The sequence below is a fragment of the Geotrypetes seraphini genome, chromosome 3, assembly GCF_902459505.1.
Source record: "Geotrypetes seraphini chromosome 3, aGeoSer1.1, whole genome shotgun sequence".
NCBI classification, from domain to species: domain Eukaryota; kingdom Metazoa; phylum Chordata; class Amphibia; order Gymnophiona; family Dermophiidae; genus Geotrypetes; species Geotrypetes seraphini.
Window position 1 is genome coordinate 300,721,092 of NC_047086.1, and position 26,519 is coordinate 300,747,610.

At 44.3% G+C, this 26,519-nt stretch overlaps 1 protein-coding gene across 1 annotated transcript in view; it reads right to left on the reverse strand.

Moving 5' to 3' along the window:
- The window catches only part of LOC117357752, a 245,966-nt gene that overhangs the window by 48,728 nt on the left and 170,719 nt on the right, over positions 1-26,519 (reverse strand). The window contains exons 14-16 of the mRNA XM_033938800.1: positions 16,605-16,833; positions 9,630-9,831; positions 1,640-1,880 (exon numbers count right to left, since the gene is read on the reverse strand). Of these exons, the coding sequence (XP_033794691.1) occupies positions 1,640-1,880; positions 9,630-9,831; positions 16,605-16,833 (672 nt within the window). The remainder of the gene's footprint in view (positions 1-1,639; positions 1,881-9,629; positions 9,832-16,604; positions 16,834-26,519) is intronic.

Below are 26,519 nucleotides of genomic sequence, written 5' to 3' on the forward strand. Positions count from 1 at the left end.
TAAACATCTCTTACTTCTTGTTTTAAACATCTCTTACTTTCATTGTATGTAACTTGTTGTAAACCGCTTTGAACTTATGATATAGCGGTATATAAGAAATAAAATTATTATTATTATATTATACTATGTCCATACCCTTTGGTCTATATTGTGGAAAATGCATACAGTTATGCCTTGGTGAATACTATTGCCATCTGGATACTGATAATAAATCTGCACTTTTAGCTAAACAATTGGAAATCAGGATATTAACCCCCAGATTGTATATATGGCACCCATAACTGAATACCAATCCAAGATGTGTGCTCAATTAAATTGGCTGATAATTAGCACTAATCAGCACCAGCTTGGGTTTGTGAGCTAATTTTGCATTGTGTGCCCAAATCCCATAGTGTGCAAACCAAAAGGGAGCATGGCCATGGGAGGTGCATAGACAGCTCAGGGGCATTCCTAAAACTTACATGCAGTGCGATACTGGGAAAGTATACCCAAATTGGGCATTGGGAATTATACCTGGTTTTCGGCAGGTATAGCTCCTGGTACCCATGTTTATATGCTAAAATCAATGCTATTCTATAATAGGCTATAAGTGCCCTATAGAATAGAAGTGGGCACAGATTTTTGAGCACTATTTACTGAATCTAGCCCTAAATGGAGAATCACTAACGACATTGAAAGAAATTGGTGATGTGTGAATTGTGATTGCTAATTAAATTTTTGAGAGTAGTTTTGGATCCATTCTTTCAATATTGTCACTCCTAGAAATTTGATTTTAGAGATTGGATCTCTTTAATTTGAATGGTGTATAAAGGTTTTTATGAATGTTGTTTGCTGAATGCATGTCTTGTATCATGTGATTTGGCTTAGTATGATGATGTCATTTTTTCCGTATACAATGAGTAATGAGTAAACGCCCCTTTTATCAAGCTGCACTAGAGGTTTTTAGTGTGGGCTGGCGAGGTAAGTGCTCCGACGCTCATAGGAATTCTATGAGCATCAGATGCATTTACTGCACCAGCTTAGGCTAAAAACCTCTAGCGCAGCATGATGAAAGGGGCCTCATGAGTGCTGAAAGACAGTCAGAAAATAAACAGTTTCATGGAGGAGAATACCCTGATGCAGATATTAAGTTAAATATATCATGCTAGAAACTTGCATAAGTTGTTTTTATATTATTCTTGAATTTTTGAACCTTGAAAAATTAATCTATAAAAAAGAAAAATTTGGAATTATGATATATTTAGCGTGAGATATACTGAACAAAGGTTGCTTTAATAAAGCTGGATCGATGATATAGAATTTGAGATCAGACCTTGACATGGTCTATTTTATGAGCACTTTCCCATTTTTATGGTTCATGAACACTTAGGGCTCCTTCTACTAAGGTGCGCTAGCGGTTTTAGTGCGCGCTACATTGCCACGCACGCTACACGCTAACCCCTCCATAGAGCTTGCGTTAGTATTTTTCATTTAGCACAGGTTAGTGCGTGCTAATCTTTAGTGCATGCTAAAAACGCTAGCACATCTTTGTAAAAGGAGCCCTTAATAAAATGAATGTGACATGAAATACAAAGAACACATGAGACTAGTGACAGGACGCATAACGGCTACTGATCCTAATACATGTGTAATCTTTTACCTGGTTGTTGCAGTAGAAACCACTCTGGTAGGATTCCTAGCTCTTGTGATGTTGCTTCCTCTCATGGAAGGTACTGTAGATCTTGGAGTAGCTGCAGTAGGTGATCCTCTAGCTGGAGCAAGAGCTGTTCCCTTCCCTCTTATTGTTCCTTGAGTTGCTGCTCTCATCTCTTCAAATTCCTTGGATTTCTTCTGAGCTTTCTCATCCTCTGCTGCTTTCCAGTCTTGCCACCATTTCTGATCTGAATTGAATAAAGGCCAGTGATTATTATCAATCAGATTGACTGTAATTCAGCTATATATTCGCAAAGCAAATGACAAAATTTAGACAGAACACATATCTTCAAGCTTATCAATACTGGTATATAAATTGATCAGTCTATACGTTGATCAAGCAGCAAAATTCAAATAGAACAAAGAGAAACAGAATTGTTCAAAATCAGCAAAGGCATAAATCAAGGATGAATACTTTCTCCTTACCTATTCAATCTATATGAAGAAAAAAAACATCGGAAAAACAGGATTGTAAGAAGAAACCCGAGGTATGAAAATTGGAAGAAGACTCATCAACAACCTTTGCTATGCTGATGAGACTATCCCCCTCTTTTACTAAGGGGCGCTAACCGATTAGCGTGCACTAATCGAATTAACGCACGCTAAATGCTAACGTGTCCATAGACTAGCAAGCACGCATTAGCATTTAGTGCACGCTAATTCAATTAGTGCGCTAATCGGTTAGTGCACCTTAGTATAAGAGGGCCAATATTACTGCCCGGAATTGAATTTGATTTGAAACACCTGATTATCAAAATGAAGGAATAGTCTCAAAATAGGCCTACACCTTAACATGAAAAAGACAAATATTGTGACAACAGGTAAAACTTATAATTTCATCCTTGATGGAAAAGTAAAAGAAGTTGTAGACCATTTCAACCTATATGAATCATTAATCAATGATGAAACATGCAGTCAAGAAATCCAATAACATATGGCTCTTGCCAGAATGGCTACTGAAGGACCTAGATAAGACTTCAAGTGAAGAGTTGTATCTCTGCATGCAAAGATTCAACTTGTTCTAATCATGGTGTTTTTAATAACGTCGTGCAGATATATGATAGTTGGATAGTGAATAAATAAGACTGGAAGAAAACTGCTGCTTTTAAATTATGGTACTGGAGAAAACTGGAGGAGATCACACTTAAGCTTTCATGGAAGCTCAAATGATGAGACTTCTCTTTCATACTTTGGACTATTATACAATGAGAAAGATCATTATAGAAACGACTTTGTTTTAGTAAGTTTGAAAGTCAGAGCAAAAATGGAAGACTGGCAATGTGATGAATTGACACAATTACATCCATAAATGCCACTCTATCAATGATTAGTTGCCTTATTGAAGACTGAAACTATCCAGAGGGTTACTTTATTCTTTTAATTTATTGTTAACTGCGTCGAGCTTCCTGTGGTTGAAGATCCGGTATATAAGGTTACGTTTTAGTTTAGTTTAGTTTAAATGCTCTCCCAGAGTTCAGAACTTTAATAATGTTCTGAGCATGAGAAGACCTTCCCAAATGCAGCTTCTCAGTTGGTTGGTTTCAAAGCTCAACCAAGTTAAAAGAACTCTTGGAGAAGTCAGAGGAACTGTGTAACATATCAGTTCTGTTGTCTATGGAAAATGCCTATCATAGATGAGCACCACTGCTTTTTCCTCTGACATGCAGGACTGAATCAGACGCTATGTGGGTGATTTCCAAACTTAGAGCTGCTCAGTTAATAATAACACCTTCATTCTATAACAGGTTGCCTAAATGTAAGCACCAGATGCACTTGAATTGATAGAATACTGCCATCCATGCATGTAAGTGTATACTTATAAGTGTAGATGGCAAGATGGTGCTAAGCGCTATTCTGTAATTTATGTGTACATATGGCTTAGCATGTAAATGCAAGGGGGTCCTTCATAAGGGAGGGACATTGGCAGGGCACTGGTGGAGCTGACAGTTACTTGCTTAGTTCACAGAATACTGTAATTTATGCACATAAATATCGCATCTAGGTGCTCATATTTATGCCAGCCATAGACCTGTTATATGTTTGTGTGCCTAAATGTAGGCACATTTATGTGAATTTACATTAGTATTCTATTTGAACACTTACATGCATAAGTCTTCCTAAGAATAGGCTCACCACCGTGGAAAGGAGGTACCTATATCTTGGTAACCTGTTATAGTATTGTCTCCATATTATCATAGGGATTGATATTCAAGGTGATTTAACCAGCCAGAAATCACTCCTGGCCAGTTAAAGCACTTGTTTGGGTCTAACCGTTCATTTTCACTGGCACCTAACCAGTTAGTGTTGTTGAAAATGTCCGGTTAGCACTTAAAGCAAAGCTGGCTATTTTGGAGGCATTCTGGGGATGGAGTTGGCCCGTGGTTGGTTAAGTGCCAATATTCAGCACTTCATTGGCCATGGTCACCATATAAATAGGACCAAATAAAAGTCAATCCTACCTTTATGTGCTGCACTATAGCTGCTTAAGTATTGAATATCACACTTAGCCAGCTATAGTATATCTGGCTCCGTAAACTTAGAAATTTGATGCCGGAGCCCAGACATGGCATGATGCCGGCAATGATCAGCAAAACTCTTAGTGCTGCTGGCTGAATATTATCCATTTAGTTCTTACAATAGGCAAAACAGTCAAGTGTGAGGGTTGCTATGCTGAAAGATTAGAAAAACTGGGGCTCTTTTCCCTTGAAAAGCGGAGACTTAGAGGGGGACATGATAGAGACCTACAAGATCATGAAGGGCATAGAGAAAGTGGAGAGGGACAGATTCTTCAAACTTTCAAAAACTACAAGAACGAGAGGGCATTCAGAAAAATTAAGAGGGGACAAATTCAGAACCAATGCTAGGAAGTTCTTCTTCACCCAAAGGATGGTGGATGCCTGGAATGGGCTTCCACAGGGTGTGATAGGGCAGAATACGATATTGGGGTTCAAGAAGGGATTAGATAATTTCCTGAAGGAAAAGGGGATAGAAGGGTATAGATAAAGGATTACTATACAGGTCCTAGATCTGATGGGCCGCCGTGTGAGCGGACTGTGAGTGGAGTCACTGTTTATGGGTTTTTTTTGTTTTGTTTTTTATTTATTTTTCTACAATTTTGAGATTTCATCAAGCGAAATACATACAACTTGAATAGATCAATATAACATACTTATGAATTCATAAAATCAGGAAAAATAACTAATTATTGGATATTTAGTCCACAATATATAAGGAGATCAACAGGAAATATTTCAAATAAAGTAGTACAAAATACTAAAAAGCGGCATAACTCTGTGTTACCTACTGCTGGTATAGCAAGCTAAATATTATCGGTCACAATTGCTCTTCCTTCTCTCAATTCAATAAATTCCAGCAGCTGTTTGGGTTCAAAAAATAAGTAACTCTTATTTTGATAAGTAATAAAACATTTTACAGGGAATTTCAACTGAAATATTACGCCCAAAGCCAGGACTCTTGGCTTTAATGCCAAGAACTCCTTCCTTCGCTTCTGGGACTTTTGAGACATATCAGGAAATAAACAAATTTTGGCCCCAAAAAACTGATCATTCAAATGACGAAAATATGAGTGCATAACATAATCATGGTCATTTTCCAAAGCTAAAGTAAATAGTAGGGTTCTTCTCTCAGTTACCACCTACAGTGAACTCTCTAAGAAGGTTGTCAAATCTAATTCCCCCTTTTTATCTCCTTGATTTTCAATAGGAGTAGAAGCCTCCACAGTACTTTTTAACTGCAAGTAATTAACTCTTACAATCGGAGGTAAATTATCCAGTGGGATACACAATATTTCCCTAAATTATTTCCTAACCATCTCCATAGGAGAAATGACTGGAGATTTAGGGAAGTTCAAAAATCTCAAATTATTCTTCCTCAGCTGATTTTCAAAACTCTCCATTTTCCTTGCCATATAAACTCTTTCTTTTAGTAATCCAAAATTTATTTGTTCAATTTTGGAGAGTTTTGTCTCCTGTTTCCCTAAATTCTCTTTCATTTGGACAATATCTACAACTTGTTGCTCAAGCTTGGAAAAGACTGTTCCATAATCAGTAGATAAAGTAGTAATAGCATCACCGATATAGCTTGCCATAGTGCCTTCGTATCTATCTTTGCGGGTCTCTCCAACGCTCCAAACTGCAAGTTGACTCCTCCCGAAGCACCTTCCACCTGCAATCCGGTGTGGGGTAGATGTTCTTTTCCAGACTCGCCCTCTTCCACCAAGGCTCGAGCTGTACTCCCTCCCAAGCTGGAAAAAGACGCTTCCATCCTCAGGAACGACTTCTCCAGCTCTCCCACTACTGGTGCATTTCCGGGTTGAAGCGGCACCATCCGCTGTTCAGGGCTCAAAGACGCCCCTTCTCCCTGCACGGGATCACCCAAGATTTCCAGGTTTCCTCCCAAGGTAGGTCACACTGACGCACCTGAGCGGGAGAACACCTCCGCCAAAGTCGCCTGGACCTTTCGCTGCTGGGTCCCCGTCACCACCGGAGGGTTAATGCGGGTCGCGCCCTTTCTCTTCCCCATTCCAAAGTAGGGGGAAGATCGCACAGCAAGATCGTCGCGGCTCAATAGCAGAGCCTCCTCTTAGGCGTCCGCTTCTGACGTCATCTTTAATTGATCTCTCTTTTTATGTTTATGACTGAAGACACTGTAATGAAAACCTGATAACTCCCTTGCAGGCTGTAGTGAATTTATTGAGCCAAATTTCAAGAGAGCTACTATAGTTGCTGTAGCTCTAATTTGATGAGATTTAACTTTGGGGCTGAGAGAAATATGCTCTTGTTTAAAGCACAATTGTATATGGGATGCTAGCCAATTTGCTAAGGTTCTTTATACAATTGACCTCCTAGTTTTATTTAGATGAAATAAAAGGAATACAGTAGTTCAGCTAACTATCTGAATGAAACAGTTTTGTTCAACTAACATGTAAGAGCCTTTTTACAATCAAGATAATGGTCTTCTCTAAGTTTTAATCCAGGGCCACTTTGGGCTCAAAAAGGCTGAAGAAGAACCAACAAATCTTTCCATGCAGAGCCACAACACTGACCAGTGTGTGCCAATGACATGCATCCCACCAATCTGTGTCTCTCAGATTCACCCCTTACCTAGGCTTATGCCACCAGTCACTCTCTCCCTTCCTTTCCACACACCAGATCCAACACCTTTCCTTCTCTTTTCCCTATACCCAAACTAGATCTAACATTTTCTCTTTTATCCCCTTTTGTCCATGAGGTTCACTATTTCTATCTCCTTCTCCGACTACACCCTTTCATTGAAGAACAAGCTGCTCTGTCCCCTGCCCAGTCCGGCTTCTGAAAAGGCCACAGCACAGAGTCAGTACTTCTTGATATCATTGATGACAGCTGGTCAATACTCGACAAAGGCAGTGATGCCCTACTAGTCCTACTTGACCTCAGTGCTGCCTTTGACACAGTCGACCACCATCTCCTCACATCCAGACTCTATGACCTCGGAATCAAGGACACAGCCCTCCAATGGGTCACCTCCTTCCTCCATCAAAGGACCCAGACTGTCCTACTAGGGACACACAAATCTAACCCCAAGCCTATCAAATATGGTGTTCCTCAAGGCGCCCTTCTATCCCCCCCTCCTATTCAACCTCTACATCAGGCCTGTCATTAATATAGCGCAGAAATATAGCATTAAAATACACTCTTATGCAGATGACATCAAGCTGCTCCTCCCACTAGGCGAGAATCGGTCGTCCCAAATTGCTAACCTCCAACTCGCCTCTCTGACATGAAAACTTGGATGTCAAACAACAAACTTCAACTGAACGCCTCTAAAACCGAACTCTTTTGGATCAGGAAAAAAAGCACCAAATACACATGTCCTACACTAGCATGGGACTCCACTCTACTAACGGCAACAGATCAGGTACACAGCCTAGGAGTAACCTTAGATGGACACCTATCCCTGTCTGCCCACATATCCCAAATAGTCTCCACCTCCTTCTACTACCTTCGCCAACTGAGAAGGATCAAACCCTACATCTCCACACCTGACCTGGCCCAACTCCTCTACGAATATGTCCTCTCCAGAATGGATTACTGTAACTCCCTATTTAATGGACTAACCAAAAATAATCTCAAGCGCCGTGGAGCGGTGAATGGACTTGTCCCCGCAGTGAGGCAATCAAGATCGCGCGGTCCCCGCCATCTCCCTCCCTCCACCTCACCTTTGAATTGGAAGAGCACCGCCAGTTGAATTTCTGCCGGTCCGCGCGAAGAAAAAAAAAAAAGCCTCTCCTTTTCTCCTGCTCTTATCGCCATGCTGCAGCTACTAAAGCCGACAGGAAGTCTATCCGACGTCAATTCTGGCTTTGGCTAGGTAGGGAGAAAGGTAGACAGGCACAGGCAGGCAGGCAGGCAGGCTTCAGGGGTGGGGGTGGGACAAAGTGTGGAAGGCAGTGAGAGGGACATAGGAAGGAGGCACTAGGGGCACTAAAGACATGGGAAGGAGGCACTGGGAGCACTAAAAACAGGAAGGGGCACTAAGGACATGGGAAGGAAGCACTGGGGCACTAAAGACATGGGAAGGAGGCACTGGGGACACTAAAGACAGGAAGGGGCACTAGGACATGGGAAGGAAGCACTGGGGCACTAAAGACATGGGAAGGAGGCACTGGGGGCACTAAAGACAGGAAGGGGCACTAAGGACATGGGAAGGAGGCACTGGGGGCACTAAAGACATGGGAAGGAGGCATTGGGGGCACTAAGGACATAGGAAGGAAAGAGGGAGGGAATATAAAGGGACAATTCTTGGGCCTGAGTGCAGAAAGAAAGAAATGAAAGAAAGGATACACAGACAGAAGGAAGCGCAACCAGAGACTCATGAATCAATCACCAGACAGTAAAGGTAGGAAAATGATTTTATTTTCAATATAGTGATCAAAATGTGTCAGTTTTGAGAATTTATATCTGCTGTCTATATTTTGCACTATATTTGTCTATTTTTCTCTAGTTACTGAGGTGACTGAGCTTGCGGAGATGGGGCGGAAACAGGGTTTTAAAATTTTAGTCCTAGTAGTTTGCCGGTCCACAAAATAATTCTTTTATTTCTGCCAGTCCACGGGTGTAAAAAGGTTGAAAACCACTGATGTAGAGTATGCCGGCTTTCTTTTTCGCAAAGCCGCGCTCGCGTTGATCAATCTTCTCCTCTCTTGCAACTTCCTGTTTCCGGTTGCGTCAGAGGAGAATATTGAACAAATGAGCACCCGCACATGCGGCTGGGCGAAAAAGAAAGCCGGCATACTCTACATCTAAGGTGAGATGGAGGGAGGGAGATGGCGGAACACTGCAGTCGGTCGGGTGTCTGCTGTTTTTGTATCACTGCCTGCCTGCGCTCATGTTCCATATCCTCCTGCATTTTTAGTGTGCACAATTGACCTGATTTGAGCTATAGGTGAACATGGAGGACACGTCATTGAAAGGGAGGACAAGTTAATTGATTTATTTTATGTTCGGTTTTTACTACAGGGCAGAGGCACTGAAACAGATTCTCAGTGCAGTAGTAGTAGTGGCAGAACTCTCTTCTGTCTTCATGGTGTTTCGCAGTACTGAAGCTTATATGGATGCTGCGGGGACGGTGACGGGGCGGTGAATGGGATGGCAGTGGCGGTGACGGGGCGGTGAAAGGGATGGCGGTGAAGGTGATGGGGCGGTGAAGGGAAAGGCGGTGACGGGGCGGTGCAGAGGATGGTGGGCCGGGCACGGTGCAGTGACGGGGACAGATTTTTTCCCCGTGTCATTCTCTAATACAAATGCTTTGGATTACAAGCATGCTTCTGGAACGAATTATGCTTGCAAACCAAGGTTTTACTGTACTTCTCAATCATATGCAAGAATGTAGAGGAGTACAGGTTGTTATTTAGACCTTGTGTTTAAATCTTCACTTACTTGTTATTTCCTGTTTAACTGGTCCTTTGGTAGGCATGTTTTCCAGACTAATACAAGCATTGAAGCTCAGCTTTGCATCCTGAAGTGCACACAATGCATTTTCAGACTGGGAGTTATTGTCATATTGAGCAAGCTGGGCCAGACCCAGGAGGTAGAGGGCATTACTGTTACAAGGGGAAGCAAATACTCCCAGCTGACACACCTGAATGAAAGAAAGGAAGGACAGTTAATAACTATTGTATACATTTGCTATGCCCATAAAAGTTATGAATGCTACTGAACCTGAAGAATTTTATCTAGTAATACTTTATGAGGAACTTTATCATACATATTTTGAAGTGCTATAAAATAAACATGGGTGGTTACCTAATAATTAAATTCAAAAATGTATAAACCACCAGTTGCTAAAATGATACTGAAAGGATTTTGTAAATAAGGGAACAAGCCTCAGATTATGGAGCTACACCCATTTTGGGTTTTCTCAGAGACCAGCCACACTGTTCCCTTGCTCCTGCTTACATCACCGGCTTGGGCCCATCCTCCCTGCCTTTTAAACTACAAACTTTAATTTATTCATTTAATTCATTACTTATTATTTTAAAAAATATTTTAACTTAGAATTCATTTAATTAATTAATTTATTTTTAATCTTTATTTGTTTTCATATCTTACAACAAGTGTATAATATTCAATCAAGAATTTTACAAATCACTTGACATTCTTATTTATAATCACCCAAGCATAAAAAGAACCCCTCCCCCACCCATCCCATCCATTAGGAATAAACCAATTAAAACAAATATCATATATCCCAATCCCACCCTACTTATATTCTTAGATAATAAAAAGGTGTTTAAGGTGTCTGATCAATTCTTGCTAGATTCAGTAATCAATCACCTAACAATTCATTTAGGAACACAGAACCGACAGAAAAAGTACTTATCTTAAAAAGTGCACTGGTGCTTTAAAGTGCTATATTGAAAGTGCATTCGTGCTGTAAACTTGTAGCTTCTTTAATTCATTTCTGCATGTGAAGCTTAGGGCTCCTTTTACTAAGGTGTGCGTTTTTAGTGCACACAGCAGATTAGCGCGTGCTAACCCCGCGCTATGCGGCTAGAACTAATTGCCAGCTCAATGCTGGCGTTAGCATCTAGCACGTGTGGCATTGTAGCACGTGCTATTCTGCGCATTAATGCCCTAACGCAGCTTAGTAAAAGGAGCCCTTAAAGTGCATAGCTCCTGCTCTAGAAAACCAAGGCTGTTGCTGGTATCTTTTAAAACATCCGACATGCCTGCGTTTTGCGGGACACACTACCTCCCCGCTGCGTCAGGGAAAATATCTCTAGCAACGCTTCTTTTTGACTGCAAACATAATCCTGACGGTTCTGGCAGGAGTATGTTTGCAGCCAAAAAGAAGTGTTGCTAGAGATATTTTCCCTGACGCAGCGGGGAGGTAGTGTGTCCCGCAAAACGCAGGCCATGTCGGATGTTTTAAAAGATACCAGCAACAGCCTTGGTTTTCTAGAGCAGGAGCTATGCACTTTAAGCTTCACAAGCAAAAATGAATTAAAGAAGCTACAAGTTTACAGCACAAATGCACTTTCAATATAGCACTTTTAAGCACCAGTGCACTTTTTAAGATAAGTACTTTTTCTGTGTTCCAAAATGAATTGTTAGATGATTGATTAGTGAATCTAGCATGAATTAGAAGATCTAAATTAAATGAATTCTAAGTTAAAGCATTTTTTAAAATAACAAGTAATGAATTAAATGAATAAATTAAAGTTTTTGTAGTTTAGAAGGTAGGGAGGATGGGCTCAAGCCGGTGAAGTAAGCAGGCGCAAGAGAACAGTGTGGCTGGTCTCTTTGAGAAAACCCGAAATGGGTGTAGCTCCATAATCTGAGGCTTGTACCCTTATTTACAAAATCTTTTCAGTATCATTTTGGCAACTGGTGGTTTATACATTTTTGAATTTAATTATTAGGTAACCACCTGGGTTTTCTTTGTTTATGGTTAACTGTTATAAACATGATGTTTTTAAGTTCTATGATTAACCATTGTTCTTTCCTGCTTTCTTTCAGTATAACCATTACAAAGAACCTCTAAGTCTTTTAGTGTCAGCTTAAGATGCACCCCACAAGTGATGCTAGAGGTCAGGGCAGATATTTTAATGATGAGGCCAGCCTGGGAAGGAGCGAATGAGGCATTGTTTCTTTTCTGAAGAGTACTTTACCACCAATGATTGGAATGGAAGGACTAGGGAGGTCTACTAGGAATAAGAGTAGAGTGGGGACTAAGAGATGCCTTGCTCTTCGGGGGTGAGGGAGGGAAGAAGAAGGGCCTTCCTGTCTTTTTTTGGGGGGAGGGTAGAAGGGGCCTTTCTTTATGGGAGGTGGGGATAGAGGAAAAAACAGTACATCCTCTTATATGGGTCCCAGCTGATATTTAGCTGGGACCTGTACAAATTTTTATTTATTTATTTTAAAAATTTCTTCTCCGCTTAGTGCCAAAGCGACATAGTTAATAATATTTTCCTACCAAATCCTCTCAACCCATCTCAATTCCACTAAAACTAACACATGGAGCTGGATAATAAAAAAAATGGTCTAAGTCCGTTTTGGGCCTAGGATACTAGTCGCCCAAAGTCAGCAGCGTCTAAAGTCCATCCTCGAAAAATACGTCCACAATATATATATTTTTAGAATCGTCTACTTCTAAATCCAGCTGTTTGATCATCTAGACCGCCAAGTCGTCTATCTTTATACTCCATTCTCATCAAAAATATTGTCCAAGTCCATAAATCCTAGAAAATGACTTTTTGGACTGGGGATGGGTCAGCAAAGTGATGGACTGGCCACCAAGGCATGGCAACAGAGTAGTGAGGCACTTTACAGGGTACTGCTGTGAACTTTACAAAAAGGGTGCCACATAAACATCTCACCACAACTCCCTTGCAAGTCATGGTGAGCCCCCTAACACCCCCCCCAAAACCTACTATACCCACCTGTCTACCACCCGAATAGCCCTTATGGCTGCAAGTAGCACCTATATGGCAGTACAGTAGGGGGGGGGGGGTTGGTGGGTGCACATGTTCTATCATGAATTGAATCTCTCAAGGGGGAGGGCTAGTTGAAAGTAGCCCTAACTCCAGAAAAGATTTAAGAGCTAGAGAAAGGGTGGTGCATTTGTTTTTTGGTCAGAGCACACTAACTGACCAGTACACCCTGGTTGTGAAGAACTTGGATCTCTGGTGAAATCCCACAAAATGACCCTGGAAAATAAAAGGGCTATTACATCATTCTTTTGGAGACAGGAGAAGTGCCTCTGATTATTTTAAAGTTGAATTTTGTTTTGGATGCGGCGCCCGCATTTGGAGTACTGCGTCCAATATTGGTCACCGTATCTTAAGAAGGATATGGCATTAGTCGAGAGGGTTCAAAGGAGAGCAACACGTCTGATAATAGGTATGGAAAACCTGTCATATTCTGAGAGATTGGAGAAGCTGGGTCTCTTTTCCCTGGAGAAGAGGAGACTTAGAGGGGATATGATAGAGACTTACAAGATCATGAAGGGCATAGAGAGAGTAGAGAGGGACAGATTCTTCGAACTTTCGAAAAATAAGAGAACAAGAGGGCATTCGGAAAAGTTGAAAGGGGGCAGATTCAAAACAAATGCTAGGAAGTTCTTCTTTACCCAACGTGTGGTGGACACCTGGAATGCGCTTCCAGAGGACGTTATAGGGCAGAGTACGGTACTGGGGTTCAAGAAAGGATTGGACAAATTTCTACTGGAAATGGGGATAGAGGGGTATAGATAGAAGATTACTGCACAGGTCCTGGACCTGTTGGGCCGCCGCGTGAGCGGACTGCTGGGCACGATGGACCTCGGGTCTGACCCAGCAGAGGCATTTCTTATGTTCTTATGTTCTATGTTCTATGGACTTTACATTCTGGTCCCAGCTCTGGTCCTAACAAATGAAATAACTTTGTGTGCTCCTTGCCAGCACTGGGGCAAACAAAGGAGTTAATCACAAAATATTTTCTACGATTTGTTGTCTAATCATTTTACTGTTCAAATCATGTTGATCCCAAACTCTGGTTTCTGTTTCCCTCTATCTTCTCTTAACTCACTTGCCAGGGCCTCTTGCCAATTTGTCATTTCTTCTTTCTCCATGCTCATCATCCATCTTCTGTCTCTGTACCTATCATTCACCATGTTCAGCATCTGCCTTTGTTGTGTCCCCTAATCTTCCTTCCCCAGATCTCTCCTATGTTCATCTCCCTGCATTCATCATCACCATTCTATGTCCCTATCCCCTCCCCATGTGTCCAGCACTCCTCCTCTATATCCTAATGCCTCCCCAAGTCCAGGATCTCCCTTCTGTATTCCTATTCTTCCCCATATCTAGCATCTTTTCTATGTGTCCATATGCCCCTCTCAATTGGTCTGGCATTGCCCCTCTGTGCAAAATCTCCCCTTTGTGTCCCTGTTCTTTAAGCTCCCTTTCATGTCCATCATCTCCCCTCTGTTTTTGTATACCTCCCTGTGTCCAACTTCTCCCCTTTTTTTCCTCCCCTATATCAACATGCCTTCTCTTCTCTCTTTCCTCCACTGGTCCAGCACCTTCTCTCCTCTGTCTTTATGAGACAGGAAGTTACATCTGAAGGAAGAACTCCAGCAGAGGGAAGATCTCAGAACAGGCCTGTGAGGATCGGTGGCAGGGGCTCTGAGGCTCTATAAGAAATGATAATGCGGCAGGAGTGGGAGGGAGGAAGATAATTGCATTTTTTAAACCAAAGGAGGAAGGCTTTTTACTGCTTCGGCGGAGCAATAAAAAGCTTTGCTACCATATCCATAATAAAAGTCCCTGATTTTTTTTTTTTAAAGTACCCGCAGGTACCAGTCCCCATGTTATTCTGTAATGCACATGACTCAAAAAGTGTGTTTCTATAAAAAGTATGCACCAGTTGTAATGTGTGAATTTGAATAGGGGCATGGCCGAGGCAGATTGGGGGCATTCCTATATGTTATTCACATTGTTATAGAATACACCCAATCCACATACAACTTAGATGCATGCTTTTAGGCCTGTTTTTTGCTGGCCTAAATGGGTACACCTAAAAGTTATGCAACACACTGGTGCTAAGCATGATTCTATAAGGCATGTGTAACTTGTACAGACTCGCACTTAGTGCCACGCTAGTTAGCACTAATTTTTTTAGACACGATATATAGAATCAGGACCTGAGTGAAGATTTGCAAGTGAGATATGGTAAAAATAGAAGTTTAAAAATAAGGACCAATAAAGATTTTGGTGATTTGAAGCATATGAGGGGAAGTGCTATTTGCTGCTGAGAGGTTAAAAAAAAAATGCATATATATATAAAAATATCTTTAACAATACAAGTTCACTAAGATAATGGGATGCATTTTGTTATTAATAGGAATATTATAGATTACGGTAGTTGCACTGGGATTTCTTAGCAGTATACTGTTATAAAATCCAGACATTAAATTGAAATATGATCCAAAGGGCATCTAGAAATAAGCACCTGGATAGTGCCTGGTAGGATCATATTCTATAAAGGAACATAGATGCATAAAGGGTATTCATTACTGTAACTTGCTGTATGTTGGCTATACTGAAACGTTCTTAGACCGCTTACAGTTGTTACAAAATGCAACAGTTACAGTAATCTATGCTTTGAATTGTCAAGAAAGAATTACTTCTTTTCTCTGGAGACAAGTAAGGGATATGCAGCCACACTTGATGGTGAAGTCTCTGACTGAGCCTTTGTGTCGGTGCCATCCCCTGGCTATAGTAAGCTCAAAGCTTACTGAGCATGTGCAGGATGCCGTACTTCTTGAGCCCCCCTTCCCTCTTCCTGTCAATTTTTTTTCTGAACCGCTCCTGTTCAGTTGCAGCTACCCCCTTCGCTTTCCTCAAAGGAAAAACATAAAGAAAAGAAAACAAGAGCAGGAGACTTCAATGAATGCTGCCATGTATAAGCGTAAGATCATTGACATAAATTTAACAGTTTTCAACTGCCGCATCATTTTCGACGACTAAACTGGCACTAAAATATTTTTTTGCTATTAAACACAGCGACCTTTAAGACTCTCACCTGACTGTATGGATACCGGCGCTGCTTCAATGACGCTTTGAGATGGAACGTGGAAAAAATCTCAATACATTACCTTCGGCTCCCTCCCCTCAGGGCCTTGCCTCGGCACCAATGGGGGAGGGAAGCGCCATACCATCACAGCTGTCAGAAAAGAAAAATTCAGCACCACAAAAGAAGAAAAAGCTCCCGGTGCTCCTGGTCTGACAACCCCTCACAACTGCTTATGGCTTCCCACATCCTTTTACAAAGGATTCAGGGACCGCTTCAATGATGGTTCCTGATAATTCTTCATATCATTTGAGCTGGAGTCTCTTAATATTACAGTAATTCTGGTCCTGTCAGCCTTTTTATACATACCATCATGTAATAAAGTTTTCTTGCAAACATAGCTAATTCTTTTTTCTTGTACTGTGAGACATGTTTGATGTATTAGTGCATTTTTGGTAGGATAGAGGAAGAGGCAAAAGATAATTAAATTATTTTTCCTTGCTTACTTGCTAATCTCAGGGTAAGACAACTCAAAGCTTCCAGGTAGAGAATGACACGGTGACAAAATTCATCACCGTTCCCGTCCTCGTGGATAACCGCGGGAAACCATCTTCATATCATTCTTTAAGGAGAGAGGAAAGAATCAGAGTATAATTGGGCACAACCACTGACCCGCAAGCTTTGCTTTGAAGAATGCTGGTGTAGAAGGACCGAGGTTGAAACAGACACTAGAAAATGACATGGGATTATCCGCGGGGATGGGAACGGTGATGAATTTTGTCACCGTGTCATTCTCTACAGGGATTGTTAGCAAGATTTTGAAAACAATACAGTAGAACTATATCTAGTTTTTCTACATACCTTTTCTTGCATGTTTAGAAGTTCCTTGCAGGCTGGGATTGAGGTAAGCCGTATGAGTGCAGACAAGGCCTGGCATCTCTTACTGATCCAGTCCTCTTTGTAACTGTCCTCTTGAACAAGAATCTCCAGCAGGTTAAATGATGCCTTCAGAAGAATCCACTCTATTTCCTGAGCTATATCACCTTTCTGAAGACACTGGCAAAGAGCCTTGGCAGACCAATCTGTAATCCTAAAAAGATTTTCTTGTTAGGATCAATTTCAAATATAATAAATACTCTAGACTCTAGTATATTTCAAACTGCTAACAATGTCAAATTAGTGTGGCAGATTGTCTTTTAAATGAGCTGTTTCACTTTCCTTCACCTGTCAGCTTTCAGTCTAGTTGGAACCTGCCCTGACCTTGCTCAATGTCATTTATGATGGGTGATGTCAGATGCTAAGGGCACAGTAGGCCTTCACTTGTGGTTTGCAGAGTTTTTCCTCAATTAGATCCTACCCTTCTCTCTCTGTAATTCAATTATCACAGTGGCATTCATTGTCAGGAATCACATGTCATAACTGTTTTTAGAATTCCAAATTATACAAAAACAAAAAGCTGCATATTAGTAAGAACATACATCTGGAAGATATATGAAATGATGGGCTACAGCATAACAAGGTAGAGTGGGAAGATCCAGGAGGGATGTTCTTTGTGAGAACAGCAAAGGACTAATGCACTTGCATGATGCAGACTTACAGATCCACAAGAAGTCACATGGAAGATATGATAGCAGAGTTGGTAGATGCACAAGGCCCCAGAAAAGGGTTTTCAATGCTATGGTTGGGACTATGAACAGCCAAGGAGGGAAGAATGGGAGGGGGGCTCAGTGGCGTACGTAGCATATGTGACACCCAGGGCCCATCATTTTTTGGCACCCCCCCCCCATCTGTACAGGAAACATGATTTTTAGTAACAAGCCACACGTCACACATGAGTACCTAGGAAAAGGCAGCATCTTACATATTGCGGTGAGCAGTACAACATCAATACACCCATTGTAAAACTAAACAAGCCAGACTAGTACAGATCAATCCTGCAGTCAAGCCTAACAAAAAACCATGTCTTTCGAACACACAGAACACAGAAAACACCTTCGCCTAGTATGGAATATGTACTCACAAACTAACCCCTCCCTCTTTTACAAAACTGTAGTGTGGATTTTAGCCACAATGGTAACAGCTGTGACGCTCATAGAATTCTGAGCATCAGAGCTGCTACCACCACGGCTGGTGCTAAAAAACGCTCCACAGTTTTGTAAAAGGGGGGATAAAATAGAAATACATAGACAAAGGTTAAATTGAACCAGTAAGAAGCTGGACTCTTCATACAATGCAACACCACAGAAACAGTGACACATGTCTCCTAAAGCAATAAATAAATAGAAAATTTTTTTCTACATTTGTCTTCTGTGGTTTCTGCTTTCCTCATCTTCTTGTAACTCTCTTCCTTCCATCCACTGTCTGCCATCTCTCTTCCCCTATATGGCATCTTCTCTCCTTCTATGCCCCTTCCAGAAACTGTATGCCTCCCCCTTCCATCTCTCCTTTCACCCTCATTGGTCTGGCATCTCTCTCCTCTCCTTCCCTCTCCCTCTCCCTTTCCCTTTTTTCCATCTCAATTTATTTTCTGCATCTGTCTAGATTACATTCTTACTACCCTCTCATCAATGTCCTTTTTTACTGTCTACCTAAAGCTTGCCACCTCTTTCCCTCACCTCTTCCAGTATCTAACTCTATCCTCGTCCCTCAATCCAGCATGTGCCCTTTTTTCTTTCTCCTCCCCACTTCTTTCCAGCATCTGCTCCCCCTCTCCCTCACACTTCCATTCAGTGCCTGTCTCTCCTCTCCCCCACACTTCCATTCAGTGTCTGTCCCTCTCTACCCCTTCCATCTACTGTTCACCTTCTGTCTCGCCCCTTCCAGTCACTGCCCTCTCTGCTCTTTCCATCCAATGTCTGCCTTCTCTCTCTTCCATACAACATCTTCCTTCTTTCTATGCTCCTTTCATAACTATCTATCCTGTGCCCCTTCTCTCCTTTCTACATGATTGATTTCAGCTCTGCCACCTCTCCATTTTTTTCTCTCTGTCACCAACCCATCCCCTATCCTCTGGCATCTCTCTCTTCTCCTTTCTTTCCTTCGCACCCCACAGTCTGGTATCTGCCCTTCCCTGATGCTCTGGCATTTCTCTCCTTTCCTTCCATCTTTCCCTCCCCCTCCATGCTCTGAGATCTCCCCCTTCCTTTTCCCTTAGTCTGGCATACCTTCCTCCTTCCCTCCAAGCCCTGGCATCTCCTTTCATTCCCTCCCTCCAGCTGAGTACAGCAACACTCTCCCCTGCAGCTCTGGACTTCCCCATACCTGTTCCCCCCAAATTGCCAATGCTTCAGTTACTCTTCTTTCTTCCTCCCTCCCCCCAACGCAGGACCCTGCAGCACCATCAGCTCTTAGTCCCTCTAACGCCGGCCCTGCAGCTCTGGACTTCTCCACACCTGCTCCCCCCCCTCCGATTGCTATTATTTTAAACAATAGCCGTGGCGCTGTATCCATCGAAGGAGACTTCTAACCTCGGCCTGCCCCGGAACTCTTCCTGCAACAGCAACTTCCTGTTCCCGCCTAGGCGGGCGGTGGCTGCAGGAAGAGTTCCGGGGCAGGCCGAAGTTAGAAGTCTCTTTCGATGGATACAGCACCGCAGCTGCCATAACTTTTAAAATAATAGCGATCGGGGGGGGGGGGGGGGGGGAAAGCAGGTGTGGGGAAGTCTGGAGCTGCAGGGCCGGCGTTAGAGGCAGTGAGAACAGCCGGCTGTGCACCCCTTCAAGGCATGCACCCGAGGCGGACCGCCCCCCCGCACCCCCCTTGGTACGCCACTGGGGGGGCTTAAACTGGAAGATTCTGCCTAAGTGCCATTCTATACATTGATGATTATCTTGCATAGCACATATTTGACAGGTGGAGAGTTTGGTCAGGACAATCATTTGCATGTATAACTTATAGAATGCTATAAGTTATATGTACATCTCTGGTATTCAGACACAATCATTTGCATCAGCTCATTCTACTCCCTTGCACTCACACACACTTGGGCACTTGGGCACGATTGCTTACACCTGATCTGGCTCAAATGGTGGGACTAGAACAGTGCATGGTTCTATTAAGGTAGGAATAGGTAATTTTGAAGAGAGACATTTTCATATTTTTTAGGTTTGGTGGGCAGTTTATAGGGTGTGGGGGTTCAAAATGAAATGTGTATGCTCACAATGAAAGTGGAGTTTTCTGTTACTTGTACTTGTTTGGATCATGGTTTGGACACATTTGTCTGCTTTCCTTCATACTTATCTGATTGGGAGGAGTATTTTGGGAAAAGAGTGAGCCTTTGAAGCGGAAGAGTGCAAGGGAGTAGAATGACCAAGGGCAGGCCCACTTCCTAATTTGATCGGAAAGAGGAGAGATAAAGCAATGTTACTTACCGTAACAGTTGTTATCCAGGGACAGCAGGCAGATTTTCTTACTAGTGGGTGATGTCATCCGACAGAGCCCCGATACGGACATCTTGCAAGCATGTCTTGCTTGAAGAAACTCAGAAGTTTTGAGATGCCCGCACTGCGCATGCGCCAGTGCCTTCCCGCCCGATGCTCCGGGCGTGTCTCCTCAGTTCAGGTAGCTAGCAGAGAAGCCAACCCAGGGGAGGTGGGTGGGACGTGAGAATAGCTGCCTGCTGTCCCTGGATAACAACTGTTACGGTAAGTAACATTGCTTTATCCCAGGACAAGCAGGCAGGTATTCTCGCTAGTGGGTGACCTCCAAGCTAACCTCAATGGGATGGTGGGAGAGTTGGCAACTTAGGAGAACAAATTTTGTAACACTGTTTGGCCAAACTGTCCATCCCTTCTGGAGAAAGTATCCAGACAATAATGAGAGGTGAATGTATGAACCGAGGACCAAGTGGCAGCCTTACAAATCTCCTCAATCGGTGTCGATCTGAGGAAGGCTACAGAGGCTGCCATTGCTCTGACCTTATGGGCTGTGACCTTACAGGGAAGGGGTAATCCAGCCTGGGCATAGCAGAAAGAGATACAAGCCGCCATCCAGTTGGAGATGGTGCGCTCCGATACAGGTCGTCCCAACTTGTTTGGATCAAAGGAGACGAAAAGTTGAGGAGCTGTTCTGTGTGGTTTGGTGCGATCCAAGTAGAAAGCCAAAGCACGTTTACAGTCCAGAGTGTGCAGAGCTGATTCTCCAGGATGAGAATGAGGCTTTGGAAAAAACACTGGAAGCACGATGGATTGGTTGAGATGAAATTCAGAGACTACCTTAGGTAGGAATTTCGGATGAGTGCGGAGGACCACCTTGTCATGATGGAAAACAGTGAAAGGTGGGTCCACCACCAAGGCCTGAAGCTCACTGACCCTGCGAGCAGATGTGAGGGCCACCAGAAAAACCACTTTCCATGTGAGAAACTTTAGTGGAGCCTTGCTCAGAGGCTCAAAAGGAGGTTTCATAAGCTGAGAAAGGACAACATTTAGATCCCAAACCACTGGAGGCAGTTTGAGAGGAGGATTGACATGAAAAAGTCCTTTCATAAATCTGGAAACCACAGGATGAGAAGAGAGAGGTTTCCCTTGTAGAGGCTGATGGAAAGCCGCAATAGCACTCAGGTGGACTCGTATAGATGTCGACTTGAGACCGGACTGAGACAGGTGTAGAAGATAATCCAACACAGAGGATAGGGAGGCTCGCTGAGGCTCCTTAGAATTGGAAATACACCATGAAGAAAATCTAGTCCATTTCTGGGAGTAGCATTGACGAGTAGCAGGCTTCCTGGAAGCCTCCAAGACATCCCTCACCGCCTGGGAAAACTGGTGGAGAGTTATGTTGAGAGGAACCAAGCTGTCAGGTGGAGAGACTGCAGGTTGGGATGAAGTAGAGATCCCTGATGCTGAGTAAGCAGTGAAGGAAACACTGGAAGAAGGAATGGCTCCCTGCTGCTGAGTTGAAGTAGAAGGGAGAACCAAGGTTGCCTGGGCCACCGAGGAGCTATTAGAATCATGGTGGCTTGGTCTGATTTCAACTTGACCAGAGTCTTCTGAATGAGAGGAAATGGAGGAAACGCATACAGAAATCGATTCCCCCAATCCAGCAGAAAGGCATCTGCCTCGAGTCGATGAGGAGTGTGGATCCTGGAGCAAAACTGAGGCAGCTTGAAGTTGTGGGGAGCCGCAAAGAGGTCTATTTGAGGTGTCCCCCAATGTGCAAATATCTGATGAAGGGGGTTGGAATGGAGAGTCCATTCGTGAGGCTGGAGGAGACGACTCAAGTTGTCTGCCAAGACATTGTCCTTCCCCTGAATGTAGACAGCCTTGAGGAAGGCATTGTGGTGAACTGCCCAATCCCAGACTCTGAGAGCTTCCTGGCAGAGGGAGGCCGATCCCGTGCCCCCCTGCTTGTTCACATAATACATGGCGACCTGGTTGTCTGTACGGATGAGGACCACCATGTCGTGAAGCAGATGTTGAAAAGCTTGAAGAGCATAGAAGATGGCTCTGAGCTCCAGAAGATTGATCTGATGGAGGCGGTCCGCACTGGTCCAGAATCCCTGAGTGCGAAGCCCATCCAGATGAGCCCCCCAGGCATAGGTGGAAATTGTAATTCAGGACTCGAGATGCCATCATCGAATTCTGATAGATGCGTCGACCAAACTTATCCATGGTTCTGCCCTCGCAGCCCGGAGGCACTGAAGCATAGACCTGGCCAGGATGAGACCGCTTGAGCGAGGATTCGACCAGGAGGGACTGGTGAGAAAGCTGAGGACCCTCGAAGCCTTTATGATGCACCGTGCGGTACCGCGCATCCAATTTGCCAGGGACCGCAGGGATAGAGTAAGGAGACTCGAAGCATCGCATGAAGGTCTGGTCGAGGAGCTTGTACAGGGGAAGCCGCAAAGACTCTGCTGGAGGACGAGGCAAGTGCATGGTATCGAGGTACTCCTTGGAATATCGAGACCCAGCATCGAGAGTAATGTCCATGTCATCCACCATCTGCCTGAGGAACGATGAAAAGGACAGTTGGTCAGCCGTCGCCGGTCTGCGAGACGGACTAGAAGAAGAAGAGGCTTCAGGCTCCAGAGAGGCCTGCGAGCAACAGGACGAGTAGAAAACGTCGGTGTCCTCAAACTCTGGGCCCGGAGGAGGAGACCCAGTCGAAGCAGCATACCCCAACCAAGGCAATTTCTTCTGAGGCGAGATGGTCGAGTGTCGAGAGGAATGCTTCGAAGAATGTCTGGATCGATGCCCCTCCCAATGCCTGGAAGGGGATCGAGCCCGTCTGTGAGAAACTGACTCAGATGCCTCCAAGGAGCAGATTGGACTCGATGCCGTCGATCGCAGAGGCGGCAGAGTCGGAGGCTCCCCCGACGACGCCCAGGTTTGATAGGGGGTTCGGAAGAAATCGTCCTGCTTCCTGCTATGCCCAGGACTGGGTGGCCCCGAAGGTGGACGCCACACTGAGTCATGGGGCGGAGTAATCGGTTCCAAGGGAGGCAGGTCACTAAACGAGGCTTTCCTCGAGGGGATGGGCTCCAAGGGAGGCATATCACTAAGGGAGGCCCTCCTCGAGGAAATCGGTTCCAAAGGAGGTACAGCGCTAACGGAGGACCTCCTCGAGGACCCGGACACCGCTCGCCGCTCCTCCTCGCCAAGTAACGAGGTAGTGCGGCGAGGAGGAGGAGGAGGGGCGGACCGCCCCTCGAAGCCGAAGCTGGAAGGTCACCCTGGATGGTGGCAATCAGTCGAGGCCCCATGGTCTGTATGAGCTCCACGAACTGAGCCTCCAGGATGGACCGCAACGAAGCCGATATGGAGGGATCCACACCAATAGGGGGCCCTTCCGCACGGTCTCCACGCTCTTTGGATGCTACGTGCTTCTGCTTGCCAGTCTTCGGCACCTTGAGCACCACCGGAGGAACTGTCGGGGTCGATACCTGCTCCGAGGAGACGGATGAAGGCTCCGGCGCTGAAGCCGGGGCCGAAACCGGTGTAAATGACGCCGGTTTCAGGAGGCCCGTAGCAGCCGGGGAGGCAGAGGGCTTCGCAGAAGGAGTCGAAGCACCTGTCGATGTCGATGCTGCAGGATCCGATGAAGCTTCCATCTTAAACATGGACTCCCACAGCAGACAGCAACGCTTAAACGCTCTCGCCGTCAGAGTGGAGCAAGGCCGGCACGATTTCGGGAAGTGATCCGGTCCCAGACACTGTAAGCAGCGTCGATGAGGGTCCGTGAGCGAAATCGCGCGCTGGCACTTGCTACACTTTTTAAAACCGGTGATCGGCCGGGACATAGGCCGGAAAAGCTCCGCCGCAAGGTCGAAGGCGCGGGGCCCCAGCCACGCGGCCGACCCGGTATCGGAAGGAAAATTTTTTTTTTTTTTTTTGAAAAAGAAATCAAAGAAAGAAATAAATGCACAGGAGAGCCAAAAGAACTCAACCCGCGGCAAAAAAGAAGGCAAAAAAAGAGATTCAATGGGTGCAAATTGAAGATAGACTTCTCAGCTCCGCGGAAGAAAAAGAACTGAGGAGACATGCCCGGAGCATCGGGCGGGAAGGCACTGGTGCATGCGCGGTGCGGGCATCTCGAAACTTCTGAGTTTCTTCAAGCAAGACATGCTTGCAAGATGTCCGTATCGGGGCTCTGTCGGATGACATCACCCACTAGTGAGAATACCTGCCTGCTTGTCCTGGGATAAAAAATTTATCTGGAAAAGCTTCACAGTGCTGAAACAAGTTTCAGGAGTAAGGGACTTAAATTTTCTGACCTGTATCACGGAAGAAACATAAGCAGAAGATGACAAAGAATTGGTAATAGTATATGAGAACTGCGAGAGTGTGAACTTACATTGGAAGGAGGTACTTGGCGGCAAGAAGGTTTTGGTTGGAGCAGCCCTGCGTGCAGGAAGCTTCTAAGAAGGTGGTAAACCTGCCCTGGGAAGCGAGACCAGGAGAGTTGCAGGTTTGTTTGTTTTTTTTTGCCACCGGCGATCAGGAGAGAGGGAGGGTACAAAGTGGTGGTAAATGCAATTCTGGACTTAATTCTAAATGGACTGCAAGGACCGGCACAAGGTGTAGAAGTAGAAGGGACTCTGGGAAACAGCAATCACAACATAATCTGCTTCGACCTGGATGCAGGGGCGAAACATCAGTCCAGAATGACAACTACAGCATTGAACTTCCGAAAAGGGAATTACGAAGGGATGAGACTAATGGTGGGGAAGAAGATTAAGAAGAGGATAAGCACTGTAAAAACGCTAGAGCAAGCTTGGTCCCTTTTTAAGGATACAGTCACCGAAGCGCAAAATCTATATATACCGCGTATCAACAAGGGATCCAAGAGGAAAAAGAACAAGGAACCGGCATGGCTCACTATAGAGGTGAAGGAAGCGATCAGAGACAAGAAAACTTTGTTTAAGGAATGAAAAAGATCAAGAATGGATGAAAACTGGAATAAGCACAAACAACATCAACGCAGGTGCCATAAGGAGGTAAAAGGGGCCAAAAGAGACTACGAGGAAAAAATAGCCATGGAGGCGAAAAACTTCAAGCCGTTCTTTTGATATATTAAGGGGAAATGACCCGCGAAGGAAACGGTGGAACCGTTGGATGACCATGGAATAAAGGGAGTGATAAAGGAGGACAAAGCAATCACTGACAAACTGAACACATTTTTTGCATCTATTTACCGAAGAGGTTATACACAGCATACCGGAACCCATCAGGCTATATGCTGGAAACGAAGGCGGGAAACTGACAGGGTTGACAGTCAGTCTAGAAGAGGTACGCAGACAGATCGATAGGCTTAAGAGCGATAAATCCCCGGGACCAGATGGCATCCATCCGAGGTCATCAAGGAACTGAAAGGGACTATAGCTGAACTGCTTCAACTAATAGCCAATCTGTTGATCAAATCGGGAAAGATTCCGGAAGACTGGAAGGTGGCGAATGTTATGCGATCTTCAAAAAAAGTTTGAGGGGAGATCCGGGAAACTACAGACTGGTGAGTCTGACCTCGGTACCGGGAAAAATGGTAGAGGCGCTGATAAAGGACCGCATCATTGATCACCTTGACAGACACGGTCTGATGAGGACCAGCCAGCATGGTTTCAGCAAAGGCAGATCTTGTTTGACGAACTTGTTGCACTTCTTTGAGGCAGATAGACAAGGGCGTCCCGGTCGACATTGTATATCTGGATTTTTAGAAGGCATTTGACAAGGTTCCACATGACTACTTTGGAAAATTATGAGCCATGGAACTGAGGGTGAAATACGTGGATTAAAAACTGGCTGGAGCATAGGAAACAGAGAGTGGGGGTAAATGGACAATACTCGGACTGGAAGAGCGTCACCAATGGGGTGCCGCTGGGCTCAGTGCTTGGACCCGTGCTCTTTAACATCTTTATAAACGATTTGCACATTGGTACGACGAGTGAGGTGATTAAATTTGTGGACGATACAAAGTTATTCAGAGTAGTGAAGACATAGGGGGATTGCGAAGATCTGCAATATGACATAATGAAGCTTGAGAAATGGGTATCGACATGGCAAATGAGGTTTAACGTGGATAAGTGTAAAGTGATGCATGTCGGTAACAAAAATCTCATGCACGAATACAGGATGTCCGGGCAGTACTTGGAGAGACCTCCCAGGAAAGAGACTTGAGAGTTCTGATTGACAAGTCAATGAAGCTGTCTGCGCAATGTGCGGCGGTGGCGAAAAGGGTGAACAGAATGCTAGGAATGATAAAGAAAGGGATCACGAACAGATCGGAGAAGGATATTATTCCGCTGTAAAAGGGCATGGGGCGCCCTCACCTGGAGTTCTGTGTCCA